Genomic DNA, 15,850 nt, shown 5'->3' on the forward strand with positions numbered 1-15,850 from the left:
CATAGTCTCTTTTGTGAGAGTGGATTGATGCATAATTTAGAATTAGCAGTCTCCTAGCTCAGAGGGGTACGAAAAACTTGGTTTAAATGCTGAGGCCACCCATGTCCAGTCTCTTCTGTTTCACTTTCTTTTCTGAGGTTTCCACTGCCCATGGAGCAATATGTATGTGTTTAAGGTTGTAGGAGGATACGGATGTGTTTTATGTCTAAGTACAATCATCTCTCCCTTTATCAGGTGTTTTTCAGAAGCCCTTGGTTGCTTTTTTTTATTCATGAGTATATCTTTACACTGAGGATGTGTCAGAACTGAGGGATAATCAATTGTAGTCTGTATAGTTAGTTTAATCCCCTACTTTGAAAAGACTTGCTTTTTGGCCCCTGCTAGAGCATTGATCTCTTTACTTTACAGATTACTTTCCTAGATTCATTGTGGGGGACCCTTTGTTCTGGAAGACTGTCTATCTTGGAGAGACAAATGGAACACATTAAAGGTCTTCAGATTTAACATGGGGCAGGTACGAAATTGCTGCCATAATCATTAGCACTGAGCTTTTTTTCAAGATATTAAAAGGGCCTTCCAAACTCTGGTTTGAGATATTGTTATTGTAAGAAATTGGGCTATTAGTTATGCAGGATATGGGTTCTACGCAAGTAATAGGGCCACAATTGTCTCCTTAGTGGGGACCATGCAGTAGCATTTGACTCTCCCAAGGTAGCGAAGCAGAGCAGCCATGGCCTATTCAGTGGAGTTTGATGTGAGCTAGTAAACGCCTAGTAAATAATAACATTCAATATATTACTGTGCCATCAGTGCTTTTTCTTTGAATAAAGGGGAAAGTACATTTATTATACACACTACTCAATACCACACATTGAATTACAAATATATCTAACAGTTAGATGGAAATATCTTTCTGACACCAATATATCACATTTTGCCCCTAATGGTTCCTGAACCCCATAATCACAATGCCTCCCATTCATACCAGATGTAACATTACATTATAAGGGGGTGTCATTTCAAATACGGCACACTAATTGGCTTTATTGAGGGGTCACCACATCAATATATAGAGCAAGCCAATTCAGGTTTGTCTAGGGGTTGCCACATCATTAAATACAATAACCACATGTTAGAATCATTTAAATCAAAAACCATTTTCAAATGCAATTATTCTAAGTATTGCACTTTCATCAATAATCACTGGCTATAAAATACTTTGAATATAGCATTACAAAACTAAATAACATCTCAGAGTCTTTTTATACATTCTTTGTGCCACATAATTCAGCCATAGGACCAACCAGTACAGGTCCCTGCACTCTAAGTCAAGGAATGCTTACTTTCAAGGTAAACCTTTCCTGGGGGTTCTAAATTGCTTCCTCAGAACTTAAAGTGAGTTTGTTAAACCTTCTTTGGGAGAACTGCTGCACCTCCTGCAGCCCCACACAACACAATGGTGGTGTACATGCCCAGGTTACAGGACTCACTGCTCAAAAGAGTTTGCAAAACAGACCCCCTCCAAGGGTATTCCTAGCTGTACTGCTTGCTTATATGATTAGCTGGCATGTTCAAATAAGACTGCAGACCTGTGCTGCATTTATTTTTCTTTCATTGAGTGTCATTTGGTGCCCTGGTCACACCAGGGGAACCCAGATGCCAAGTTTATTCTTAGGGGCAGGGTAGGAGGCCCACTCCAGCCCACTCCAGATGTCTGGCCTTCCTCTTTTTACAGTGGACCTGGGCTGTCCAAGCCCAGGTACAGTGGGACAATCTAATTATCAAACTATTCCCACACCTCTTCCCTCTCCCAGGAACTTTGTCCATCATTAAACATTGCTTCCTTTTGTGTGGGTGGATGTCAGTGCTCGCTTGGCTGGGGAGCAGAGTACTTGGCCCAAAAGGCAGGACAAAAGCCTGGAATCTGATTATGAGCTGAGCCAGAGAAACATAACAATTATTGAAGTCCCATAAGATGCATATGTACACTACTGGAAACTGCAAACTCAAACTCAGCATGCACGTTTTACCTCAGTATAATACATTGCTGGACTGTGTTGATTTAAGTGGAGCTAAAGTACATTCTAAGGCAGATTTCACCTATATCTATAACACAGTGCATGCACTACCAATTTTCCAGTAAGCCCTACTAACCTCTCTATTACTGTCCAGCAATATAAGGCCTACCCCAGGTCAGCACTTATCTTTACAGAATTTCTTCTGCGTCAGGCTATGTGTGCACAATTACCACAATGTATCCAATACAAACCTTTTCCACCCATTAAAAACCACCAGAGTGAGTCTTTCACTCTCCTGTTAATCAGGGGAAAATGTGGTCCCCCCCAATCTTTGTCCAAGCTTCACTAATGAGATTAATTCATGAGAATCACTGCCCACAATGAAATGTTCTTTTCTTTCAATGAACACATTTCCTCTAACAATTCGATTTTGTTGATCTCTGGTAACCATACCCCTTCTTGTAATCTTTTTTGGAAATAATTTCACCTACATGCCTCTCATAGGCTAACCTTACCCAGAGTGAAGGCACAAATGTTTATCTTCTTAAAATCCAACTAATCAAAGGAATTCACCAAAAATCCCAAGAAAGTTCTCCGTGGGACTTATCAGGAGAACTATTCTATTTATTGCAAATTATCATACTGCTCCTGTGACCAAAATCAGCCTTATCAAACACTCCAAATTATCATCCACAATAATGACTACACATCTTCCAGCTACAAATCTAATGTCCGCACTTTTATCGTACTACATTTTAGGTACTCTCTACCAACAATATGTCCATTGATTTTTATTTATCAGTCTGGCACATGGTCAATTTTTCTTCTAAAATTCTTACAACCATGCCATCACCACACCCAAACTTATTGATACCTTTGTAGACCCCATGACTGCAAAACCACCAGAAAGGGTTTATGATCCATAGAAAGACTAGAAAGCCTTCCACTACATCATAAATGCTCCACAGCCAATGCCCAAGTTGGAATTCCTGCTGTATGACAATATAATTTTGTTTGACCAGTTTAAGGGACCTTGGTTGAATGTCATTACTCCTCTTTGACCGGACAGCACTCACTCTGTAACAGTGCACTTCTAGTTATGTCACACTTTACAGATTTTATGAATATCTCTTTTCCAATGGGAACACATCAAACACTGACAGCTGGGGTACACTGAGGCAACTGTGGCAAAAACAAGAAATGGTGTCTTCCTGTTTTCAGTCCCAGAAGAGTGACTATGCAATCTGATGCAGAGTATCCATGATTGGGCAACCATAACCCTGTAAAGGAGGTCCAATAAAGGCACAACAGGCATTAGTGGCCATAAAGACACCAGAGGAAGAAGATGTTGATCAGTACCAACACTGTTTAATGCTACATCCAGTGGCACCACCACAAACAATGGCATATGGTGGTTCCCCATGTTGGTGATGAACAGAGACTTGAAGATATGAAAAATCTCTTCCTCTCAAAATTATAAAAACAGTGGGGGTGAGTGGCACATAGATTCCATAACAATGGAAAGGGCTTGCACTGGCCCCCAGAAGTAGGCCCTGTGGTTAATAGAGAGGAGGAGGTTACCTACATAAACAATGACAGACATCTTATGATAGAAATGAAGTCTTGCAGTTGAGCAACCAAGGAAATGTATAATGTGTCTGTCATGCAATACTCGACTAGTTAATCAGTGACCATCAGGGACCAGATAAAGTATCTTTATTATACAGAAGAAACATAACTATTTACAAGAGAGTAAAAAACAAAGTAATAGCAGACAGTGATCAAAGCAAATGTCAAGAATAAAAAATAAAAAAAATAAAACAAGCAACCTACAGAAATTGCTTGTCTGTTCCATTACTTGATTTTCCAGCTTATGAGAAGGAATACTTTTATTTGCGGTGGTTTACCCACTCCTTGATTTTCTGCCATGTTTATTTATAGTACAGACTTAGGCAAATGTGAATATCTAAAAAAACAAGCTGATGATTTCTTGCCAGCCGAGAGGAATTACATTGCTGGTAAAGTGATAACCTGAGCAAAACAAAGTTTCTGAATCACCCCACCCTGAAAACTCAGATAGAATTTTGACCAGAAATAATAGTCACATACATGAAATATCTGAGAGACTTTCTGCTTGTCCATGAAGTTATGTGGTGTCGGATATCCCTGAAGAAATGTCTAGTTCAGTGGTGCCCAACCTGTGGTCCGGGGGCCCCTGAGGGTCCATGAAGCCATCTCAGGGGGTCCACAACTGCTTAGAAGATTAAAAATTGTTAACAGATTAATAAAGTGTATTTAGAAAATGTGGCTAAAAGTACAATTGAAAATTTAGATGTACTGTAAATGTCAAGGAATTTGAAATTTCAGGCAAAAAATTAAATTAGTATCCTCAGATTGTTTCATGGGAGCAGTGCAGATGCATCAAACAGAATACAGTATGGACCATGTGTGTTTTCAATTGAATTTAGAAAAGCTCCAACCTTCCTATTAAAGTATCATTTATTATTTACAATTTGTTTGCACATAAATAAAATGTGTTATCATTTGTGTATGTGTTTGATGAATGCTTGCTTCTGTATTTTGTGTGTATTGTTTTGCGTTAAAAGCATCAACAATGTTTAAGCAGGGGTTCCTGGCTTCCAGTAGTGACCCGGGGCAGGGGTCCCCAGATTCTAATAATGACTCAGTGGGTGTTCCCAGGTTCCAGTAATGAAAAAGTGGGGGTACACAGAAGCCAAAACGTTGAGAAACACTGGTCTAGTTATTGTAATTGAAAGCACACAGAGCTGGAAGGATTAACTCACTGTACAAAAACGTTCCTATGCCGAGCTGACTACCTGGTAACCTCTCTCAAGTTATCTCAGTCAGGCTTTATATGGTGATGATATCTTATTTGCTTTGTTAAAGATACATCTGGAATATACATCTTTTTATGACAGCTAACTTCACAAGATATAAATAAATGGAGGTTTGTTGCATCAGAATATAGCTAAATGACGCGGAATGAGGGCGAATTGCCGCACAGTTGCCAACTCTCCTTTATGCTCGCCTTAACTGTACAAGAAAAAGACAAATACATTTTTTTAAACCTATAAAACATGTACAAATTCATTCCAAAACGACCCGGCTGTGCTTTTTTTAATAGCGTTGATGACCAATCAAATAAGCCTTAGGTTTGGTGTTCATGTGATGCAAAACGGAATCCTCGGACTCCGATTGGACGATACCGAGGCTGTGGGTATCCATTTGATGTGGCAGCAGAAATCAAGTCGTACAATCTTGGAGAGCAGCACAACTGACCAGGCACGGAAATTGTTTTACTAAGGCACTCTCATGAGCTCCATGTTGGGGAATCTACCATGAGTAGAAAGGTAATCAATTACCACTTGCCCAACCTTGACAATCCGTTTTCCTCCGAAATGAGTGTCTAAGTTTCTGATCTCAAGCCAGAGTGTTAAATGTTTTGGTCGCATGACGTCTGATTGGCCACTGGGACATTAAGATTTGGTGATCGTGTTGACCTGAAGCTCCTTTCATGGACCTTTGAGGTGAACAACATCTACTCCGATGGGTAGAAATAGGCTCTGTACATGGGAAAGCTGTAATCACGAACCATTATCCACCAGACAACTGAATCAACTTGACTGTACATGTATCACAAGTCTCGTGTTATCACAAGTCAGCCTCATGTGCCCAGAGATTAATGTAATCTGTCTGCTTCAATGTTGGACTTCGATTGCCATCTCTATATCTGAGAAATGTAACCAAAAAAGCAACAATTGAACAATAATTAACCGGGAAGGCATCATTTACTGTTTAGCAAATATTAGTTGCATATTTAAAACAAAATGTGAAAATGTACATAGTGGTGGATTAAAAGCATATTAAATTAATCATACCAACGAAGAAACACATAAAGTACAAACACTACAATAACCTTGTTTATTTGTGCAGCAACCAGTTATGCTTCAGGACAATGCTGCATTGTATAAAATGCTTTAATATATGTACTGGTTAATAAAGAATAAATAATATTTGTTAACTATTGAAACTGTATAGGGTTTAAGAAGAGAAATAGATAAGTGTTGGGAAGGAAGATTTGGATGAGGCAAACTCTTTGCCCTGAGGTGTTGTTCGACCTGAAAACTTTAGGGTAGTCTTCCCCTCAACTTTTTGCCTGCCTCTCTCCATTTTCTGACCCCATTTTTGCTGTCTTTTGGAATCTGTGCTCTTTGCCACTGCTAAACAGTACTAAAGTGCTTGTGCTTGCTCCCCGAAATCACTGTAACATTGACCTAACCCTAAATGGCATATTTAATTTACTTATAAGTTCCTGGTAAAGTGTACTACTTGTGTCCAGGACCTGTAAATAAAATGCTACTAGTGGGCCTGCAGCACTTACTATGCCACCCACCTAAGTAGCCCTCTAACCATGGCACAGGCCTGCCATACAGAGCCTGTATGTGCAGTTTACACTGACTCTTTAATCTGGTAAGATAAACCTCCTGCCGGGCCTAAACCTTTCCTTTTTATACATATAGGTTACCCCTAATGTAGGCCATACATAGCCCATAGGGCAGAGTACAGTGTATTTAGACATGCACTTTCATGTTTTACCTGGCCTTGTAGTAAAACAAACTCCCAAATTCATTGTTCACTACTGTGAGGCCTATCTGTCCCATAGGATAACATTGGCATTACTTTAATACAGTGTTTAAGTGTAATTCCTGATTGCAAAGAGATATACTTTTCAAGTTTGTTGTCTCTGGACTCACAATTCGGAATTGCAATGTAAGGTGAAGTTGGATTTTGAATTGCGATTCTGGAAATGCTTCTTTTAGGGCGCTGGCATTTTCTTACTTTAGCTGTTTGATACCTGCTGCCTGTCTCCAATACATGTCTGGGGTGGGGTGATAGCTGGGATTGTGCATTCCATCTAGACAGCCACATACAAAGGGAAGGTTAAGTTGGGACAACCACACACTGATGGGCCACCATAGGCAGGATGGCAGGGAGGGGCTGACACTTACACCTGAATGGGAAATGTCCTGCCCCTCACAAAGGGCTGCATACCCCCATGTAGTGGGTCTTGAGCCAGGGAAGGAAGGGAAGGCACTCTGTGCACTTCAAAGACCTTTTTTTGAATGCTCCTCCACTTCAGTGTATAAGTACTGGACCTCTGACACCACCAACTCAGTACACCTCTGGACCTGTGGAGACTCTGCCAGAAAGGACTACTACTGTGCTGCTACAAAGACTGCCAATATGCTGAGATGCTACTCTGCTGGACTCCTGCTTTGCTGTGCTGACCTGCTGCCTGCTGCCCTCTTTCCTGGGGGTGCGAAGGACTGGACCAGTATCTCTCCAACCTAGAACCCTGAGTGACTCCAAGGGCCAGCCGAATGGTCTCTTGTTTTCTGAAGTCTCAGGGACACAAAAGATTTAAACTCACTCTGCTACAGCACCTGGCCTTCGCTTGCTGCAAGTCTTGCCCTGCCCAATGGTGCCAACCCAGTCCTGGGCCCTTGGAAGTGAGTATAAAATGCTGCTCCAATCAGGACCCATGCACCCTCATTAGAACTGTTGCATCTTTGTCTTTGTGTGAGTTGGAACTAGTGCGTCCTTATCATTGCATGCAGCGGACCGCATGCATCACCTTTGGAACTAGCACACCACCTGCTGAATCGATGCATCACCAACTGTGGCAGCAGCCTTGTATCCCATTGGGAACCAGCGCTTTGCACTCAGGACTGATGTATCGCAACAGTGAGTGGAGAAAATTGACCTTCTCATCCACTGCTTGACTTGACTCTGATAAGTTGCTTAGGCTGCACCTTGCATCTTTGTTGATGGCAACGCATCCCAGATCAAGGTACTTTTGTTCAGCGGGCCCCAGAGGGTCCCTGTATCCCGCCCACACTCCATCATGGTCTGCCTGAACTTTTCACTTTGGCCCCGGTCCAGTGCAACCAGATTTTTCCATTTAAGCACCTATTGCTTCTAAGCACTGTTTTGCTATGTTTTGGTCTATTATTTATTAAAATAAACTCAATTTGTCTAACCTGGTGTGGATTATTTTTGTGTGGTGCTTTCACTGTTTTACTGTTTGAAGTGTTGTACAAATACTTGAAAAAAAATACTTTACACATTGCCTCTTAAGTTAAGTCTAACTGCTCTATGCCAAACTACCAGAGGGTGAGCACAGGTTAAACTAGGGTGTGCTTGCGACTTACCCTGACTAGGACTGTAGTTCCTGTTTGGGCTGGGTGCATACCTCTGCCAACCAGAAACCCAGTTTATAACAGTTGTCATTTTCAAATTTTTCATGTGTAATGTTTTATGAAGCTCTATTTTTGTCTGTTTATTATTGATTAACTGTAAAGATTTTGAATATAAGTTTAAAGTTATTTTATATAATGTATATAATAAATACTAGTCCTGCTTTAAATATCTTCAATAATGAAAGACCCAGCTTTGCTTTGATTGGTGGGCTACAACAGAGTCTATTCTGACAGTACATTTGCACTAAATTATTCTATATAATTATTCCTCTTCTAATATATTTCACTTCCATGTTTTTGGAAAACAATACACACTCTGAAGATGTAGATAGAAAAGTAGTAGTCTTGCTAAACTAAAATCCTTTAAAGCATGGGTACTCGTAAACATTAATCCCAGGGACTTAAAAGTAAGGTCTGTGCCATGATCCTTTGCAGCATTGATGCCAACAGAATGGTGGTTTTAGGGGTGTAAGGTGGGTATACGGGAAGGGAAGCATGGACATGGTTTGGATAGTTAATCATGGAACTATTGAGAGCATTTAATTCCGTACTGACCTCTAAATAAAGCCCCTGGAGTCTAGTGTTAACTTTGACGAATTAAGAATAAAAAGGAATTAACCTGGTTACTGAAATTTAAGGAAATAAAATCTTAGGCCTCACAATCTCCTTATGACTTTAGCATCTTATGGTTAAACATTAGGAGAACTTAAAAAAGGCTCAGTTACTGTATAAAATGCTATAAAAATGTATTGACAAAAAAACCCGAACAAGGTGTGCAATTTACCCAGCCAAACACACTCAGCCTCCACTGCTAGACTCGATACAGTAGGAAACGTTTAGCCATGGCAACAATAGAATTGAAGTTTAATGCTTGATTTACCACTTTGCTAAAATATGTTGGCTGTGAACTTTCTATTAAAAGTCTGCGCGTGTTCCACAACATGAACACAGTGGCATTTCTTGATGAGATAAGTCCCTGAAAATCACCATCACACACACTCATACCTCAATTTTGTAATGAGTAAGATGGAATCCATGGAACCAGAAGGTATTTTATTTTGTTAATCTCTGTCTCTGCTTGTGACAAGTTGGGTGTGCTTGGGTAATCATTTTCTTAACATATTTCCCTGCTCTATATTTTTAACAAAGATAGGAAAAACTTGAATCAAATTAAACACTTGTAGTAAGTATGTGACAAGAAATCAGGAATGGAACCCAACAGTTATGTGATTTTACACATGTGGGACAGAACACCGAGTGTCCTAGTCCACTCACTAACATATGGTTTAGTGAAAAACTTATGAATTTTGAAAAAAATAGTCCTGCAGTGTGGTGCTGGTACTCCCGCTTCACCAAATTGTCTGTATGGTAGTGAAATCATACCCTTCCTAATCCTTTGTCCTCCTAATTGCCATTATGTGATGAAGGAGGGTAGGCACTGGAAGCCTGAGCCAGGTTCAAGCCAGAGGCTTGGCTCTGGATCAGCTCGAAGTTCTCTTGGATATTGGGGCTGAACAAAGCAAACCTTTATGTGACTAATTTCTGTCACCCATGATCTAACCTCATGTGCCAAGTTTTAAAGACAATGCATTAACTTTTGATGTAAAACGAGAAAGGGAAGTGATAACCATCTAGTGGCTGATAGCACAATGTGAAACCAGAAAACCTGGGATCAGTCCCAGTTTCCCCCCTTGAACAAACTGTTGTAATTCTAGGCAATTGTTTTATTTCACTTTGCCTCCTTTTTTCATTGTCAGATATGGGATCACCTTGAAATACATGAGTTCAGGATGTGCAGTGTACAGAACCTCTTGAGATTAATTTAACAAATTATAATGTTTTTCCGTGTATAATAATGTTAGGCCATCTATTGTTTGCACATGACAACTGACTTGATTCTTGAATCCCTATTGTAGGGTCAGGGGGTGCACAAATGGATTTGGCTTTATGTCTAAAAATATAACTTTTAATAAATGCCTCTCACTGCAGTGGTATAATCTGTTGTACTAAAGTGAAACGCTTCTGCGTGTAAATGAAATACACATGAAGACATTTTATCATATTTTTACAAGCTTATTGCACAATGTCTTTAAAAACAAAGGTGTTTTTTAATGAAAAGTGGTTCAGGACACCTTTCTCTTTACTTTATTTAATATGTATATAAAGGATTTTCCATTTACCAGCTGCCTAATTGTTAGTGCACAGCTGTGGCGTAATGAAATTTGAGGGGGCCCCTCTGCAAAGTAAATGGAGGGTCCCCCATGGACTCAGTCAGGAGGTATTAGGCCAGGGTACTGAGCTGAGGGGCTTCCTGGAGCTGGGGAGGGGGCCTTCCCACCGCAGGGGCTGTGGGTGCTAATGTTACGACACTGGTGCACTGTCAGGTACACAACGCCCAGTGCTGTTATTTGCCGGGGGCATGTGTAATGCCAGGAGGGCCACAAGTGGCCCAAGTGCCGTACTTACTGTATCCCTCATCTAAAGGAAACAAAGTAATTTCTCAGCCCTCTTGCTGGTGAAAACTATTCAAGTGGTAGTTAAATTGGCTAGATGTACAATTGAATATGCAATGTCAAATCAATATAGTTGTGAGCAAGAACTCTACTTTTGGATTTCCTCCTGAATACAATCTATTTTCATCACCACTAAGAACAATGCAGGTAAGCTTATGTCAAAACTCAATACTAACCTAACCCAATTCCTTATACATGGGGGCTTAAAAAAGGGAATAAAAAGCAGGAGGTACAAATTGCGGGGGTCTGACTAACAAAAGAGGTAAGAAAATTCGATCATCTGTCTGAACGCAGGAGAAAGCTATATTGGCTACATATGGAAAAATGTATCTGTTTTAAACCCATGGATTAAGGAATTTTACGTCACTTGATATAGGGTGGACTTCCAAAGAATCAGGTTAGCAAGAATTCTCCTCCCAGAATATTCGATCGATCTAGTTCTCTGGGCAGGACATCATCACCCTAAGCCATGCGTGCTCCATTCAATGGGAGGGGCTAAGGTATAGAATCTCTCATAGGAAATTCAGTGTTAGAACAAGGATTCCTCACATTTAGATCAGATTTAAAGGCCAGACATTTTCTCTCACTCTGCCCTGCTCCTTAGACTGTCATTGTTGAGTCTAGTGTCTATGGATGCTTCATATGGTGCATTATATAGGTGTGCTCGCTTTTTCTTCCTCGGTGTTAATGTATCTCATGTTAAGCTTAAAAATTACAAAATATGCGCCATGTGGTGCAAAACCTACAAAAATCATACATACATAAAATGTGCATTTCAGCATATATGCCATTTTTGAGATTTGAAAAACACCTTTGGAAACATTTGGACAACACCACACATTTTTTTGTAACTTTTCTGGACCTACGAGTTGTATCTCCTTCCTCGCTCTACCTTGTGCACTGATAGCACAAAGCCATTTATTTCAGGAAAAGAAACACTGCTTTCCCCGACCCCAACAAATTCAGTTTGTCTCAGTTGGTCTTTCAAAACAAGCCATATTAAACATTCCATCCCCCAAGAGCTACATGAAGAGTTCTAACCAGTGGCTTGTCTTACCATTCCTGCCAAGAGGAGCCAAAGACGGTGTTTGTTCTGAAACAACACTGGCTGAAAGTGAAAGAGAGGCGGAAATTAAAAAATCATGACTTTACTGGATAATCCACGCTATCACTGTAGCACTCTATTACACACAATCTTAAAACATCTGGATGGTATGTACATGCAGATATTATTGGTCTATCCCTTAGACCACTGATCTTGCACTGTGGATCCCGCATCCATGTACACTACCTCACTCTTACCAGTCAACACAAAACAAGAAAACAGCATATAGTCAAAAATACTCGGGTGCCTCGCCCACGCCCTCATGATAGTACAGATATCTAAACGTGTTTTTATTTTCCGTTTTAACTCACTTTATTCATATTATTTAGTGAGTGGATTTGCCGATTTGCTTTTCATATCAAGTCAACAGCACATCGCGTGTCTTACAAAAGCAGAATTGCATGGATGGGTTAAAGAATTAATGTAAAATATAACGACGTTCGGAAGGTTAGCGCTACTGCTATTAAGGAATCCTGTGTACTGCTTTTTGCTGATACTAAGCGCCTGTACCTTTTTCGCAACTGGATTCGGTGCTGTAGCACATTTGCTGGCAGCATTCAGCATTCTGGGTTCTCAGGTCTCCCTCAGCAAATAATATGCTATCATTGGTGCAGCCGGAGCAGTGGCACCGGGGCCCCGAGTCCTGAAGGGCCAATTGAACCCTGATAATTGCTGCATATAACTATCACAACAGCGGTCAAACGGGCTTTGCTTGCACCAGGGCCCACGGCTTCCTTTCTACCCTTCTGCTCTCCCACTGTAAGAGCCGTCTGTCCCTTAGCCTGCTCACACGACCTGCGGGTACTTTAAACTATGCGTACAGCTCTCTCCCAGCAGTCACCTCCCGGCTATGACAGCTGCCACTGAATCTGAAAATTAGGGTCCCTGCCTCTACAGTCTCTTCCTCTAAAGGAGCGGCGCAGTTCAGGTGTTGCTAAAAATTCAGTTTTCACATTGAAAAACGTTTATTATCGAGCGAGTCCAGCGATCTAGTAGCAGCTGTCCATTGGTTGTATTTTTAAAACAAAACCCACCTTACAGTCGTCTCCTATTGGGTAGCCAAGTTGAGGCCTGGCCCCGGTCGGTCACTGTCATTGTAATTGTGGCTGCCGTGTCAGGATGTGTGTCTCTAGGGTAGAGAGCAGCTTGCGTGTGTTCAGGGTGGGCTGGGGGGTGTGCTCTGACGTGGTGGCTGGCTTAAGTGAGGGCTTTTAACAGGCTTTCAAACTTCAAAAGGCATTTTTCGCTAACATAAGTCTAACTTTCTGAATTCACACACTTGTTCCGATGTGTAGCATTGTGACTAAAGACGTTGTATTTAATGAAAGAAGTGAGATGGTTGGTTTTGAAACTACCCTTTAATTAATTTGGCACACATAACATCTAGTAGCCTTTCCTCATTCCCAGCTATCGTCAAACCTCCAAAAAACATGCGTACATAAGATACTTTGTAGAAATTGTGTACAAAATCGTTTGTATGTTACCCTTGTAGAAATTTATCAACAGCATTGTTTAGCTCATTTTGACCAACAAATTAAGACAGCAGAAGCCTTCTGTAAAGTTCGCTCTGCATAGCAGTTTTTCTGAAATATTCGAGAATAATTCAACCTGTCATAACTGAATAACAGTGCATTATGCATGTTCTTTATTTGTTCACCTTTTATTATGCCCTTACCTGCAAGAGTGGGATAAAGCATGTGAAAACGTTTTCCACCTTTGCAACTTTGATATGTACACTATGTCCGCTCCTATGCACGGGGCACCCTGCTGCTCGGTTTGTAGTAAGATCTTATAGACATTGCAGTGATAATTATTATTTTGTGTCAGCTTTGCACCGCACACAGTACTGTTCAGTTTTACTGAACTTTCATGGAATACAGGGTGGGATTGCAGCATATGGGCACACAACGTGCACTCACATGCAGGTACACACACACACAATATCTACATCTACATATTTGTTTTTCACAAAACTACTATTTTTTGTTTATTTGGTACGTTTGGCAGGTCCAATATAACCATGGTATTGTACATTAACTTGCTGTAGCAATGCAGAGCTATGTACAAATGTGATGTCAGTACCTGTGAGGTGGGACACGCGTGTGCCCATGGTGTTATATAACTATCTACAGTTATAACAATTGAGGTCAAAGTAAGCAGAGCTTTAAACTAGAGCACACGGAGAACCACAACGGGATATTGGGAACATTAGCCTTTCCTATTTCCATAGTAGGAGAAGGGTACGGGAACAGGAAGACAGCCATAAAATAAATGGAGAGGCCAAGTCTTTCACATAACTACATCAACACCAGCTAGCTCGGCTTTTATTTACAATATGTACTCTTCCCTGTGTTAGTTGCTGCTAAATGTTAATCGGATGTGAGGGTCTTGTTGAAAAAACATCTCTTTCAACACAGTACTTTTTCAGAATGTTGTATCTTCTAATGCATTCAGAGCAAAGACCTCTCTTGTCTCCTGTAACAAGCCAAGCCTTGACACGATTTGCATAGTATTCGCTACTGCTTTTAATGTAATCTCTTGCTTTAATGCCCTAAAACAAAAACAACATTTCTAAATGTGTGGGTTAGCAAGTGAAAAAAACACCAAATTCAGATCAACTTCCTTTACCAATCTTTGTTTTAACACATGGTTTTGTCGTAGTTTGACTCTTGCAATAGGCACGACTGCTGATTTAAGGATGACACTACTTATGTTTGTAGGCGACTATGCCAATCCTACAACAAATCGCAACTGTCATTCCAACCTTCCCGGCTCCCAAGCAGCACCTCACCAAAAACCCAAGTAGTAACAGGTGATTTGTGGCAACCTTTATGCATGGACTCAAGAGTGCGACATCTCAGGGAGTGTCATGGTTAAACAGAGATTACCCCTTTCTCACATGAACAACATGTATCAGTTAAACACACAGGCAATGAAGGGGATGCAGTAAAAGTCTTAATAGTTTTTTATTAACAATACTGCAATCTACGATAAATTGCATGGGTTGCAATAAGGATAATGAACAGTGCAAGAAACAGAATTCTGAAAATGAGAGTCATAAGTACAAAGACCTCCACCATCTTGCAATAACATAAAATAACATAAGATATGATATACGTCCTAATACCCTAGCATGATGAACCCAACCCCTAACCTAAAAAGAGCTAGGTGTGATAAACCTAATCTGCCAGTACCATGTCCATGAGAAGAGCACCCCAACCCTCGTTAGCTTGGAATGAGGTCTCTAGCTCAGACTCCGTGGGGACACAAAGACTGGGTCAGCGCCCAGGCGCCATGTAGCATGGATGGCGTCAATGGCATCTGGTTGTCATCCCTCTAACTATCTGTCTGTGTGAGATGTATTTATACAGATCTGATCGGCCCCCTGACGTAGGTCTGTTCCCAAACAATAGATAACAAGACATGCTTGGGGCGGCAATTACATAAACAATTCCCTCGAAAGCGCAAAGAGGGAAAGTGCCTAATGTGAATACCTACAGTTTGTTTATCTTTGTCGCTTGATAGTGACGCCTTAGCACAGTGGCACTGATAACATAAAACTAAAACATTGGCCTAACTAAAACAATGCAGCCATCTTGGAAAGATATAATAAAATAATTGCTCTAAAACAGAGCAAACTAAGTAGGGTAAAAGTCACTGAGTGACGGGGGCACGAGTGTACAAGCCAGAAGGTTAAGCTAACTCCTGCTTACCATTTAAACAGGATAGTATTCACTACAGTTTCTTGTGGCTAGATTCACAAAGAAATTAGCACATTTAAAGCTGGAAGTTTTGAGCCTTGCACAGGTTTGGATTTACAGATGTTTGGAATTCACACACGTTTTCCAATGCTATAATTCAAAAGTAGTATAAAACTATCAGCAAATTCCATTTTTGGATGCAACAATATACACGTGAACACTCGCACCTTCT

The 15,850-nt window shown here is 40.7% G+C and overlaps 1 protein-coding gene across 1 annotated transcript in view; it reads right to left on the minus strand.

The window, feature by feature from the left end:
• Positions 1–3,717: 3,717 nt before the first annotated feature.
• Positions 3,718–15,850, minus strand: part of LOC138246070 (uncharacterized) — a 154,352-nt gene continuing 142,219 nt past the window's right edge. The window contains exons 9-10 of the mRNA XM_069200272.1: positions 11,870–11,920; positions 3,718–5,769 (exon numbers count right to left, since the gene is read on the minus strand). Of these exons, the coding sequence (XP_069056373.1) occupies positions 5,738–5,769; positions 11,870–11,920 (83 nt within the window). The 3' untranslated portion in view covers positions 3,718–5,737. The remainder of the gene's footprint in view (positions 5,770–11,869; positions 11,921–15,850) is intronic.

Source organism: Pleurodeles waltl, chromosome 7, assembly GCF_031143425.1.
Source record: "Pleurodeles waltl isolate 20211129_DDA chromosome 7, aPleWal1.hap1.20221129, whole genome shotgun sequence".
Classification (NCBI taxonomy): Eukaryota; Metazoa; Chordata; class Amphibia; order Caudata; family Salamandridae; genus Pleurodeles; species Pleurodeles waltl.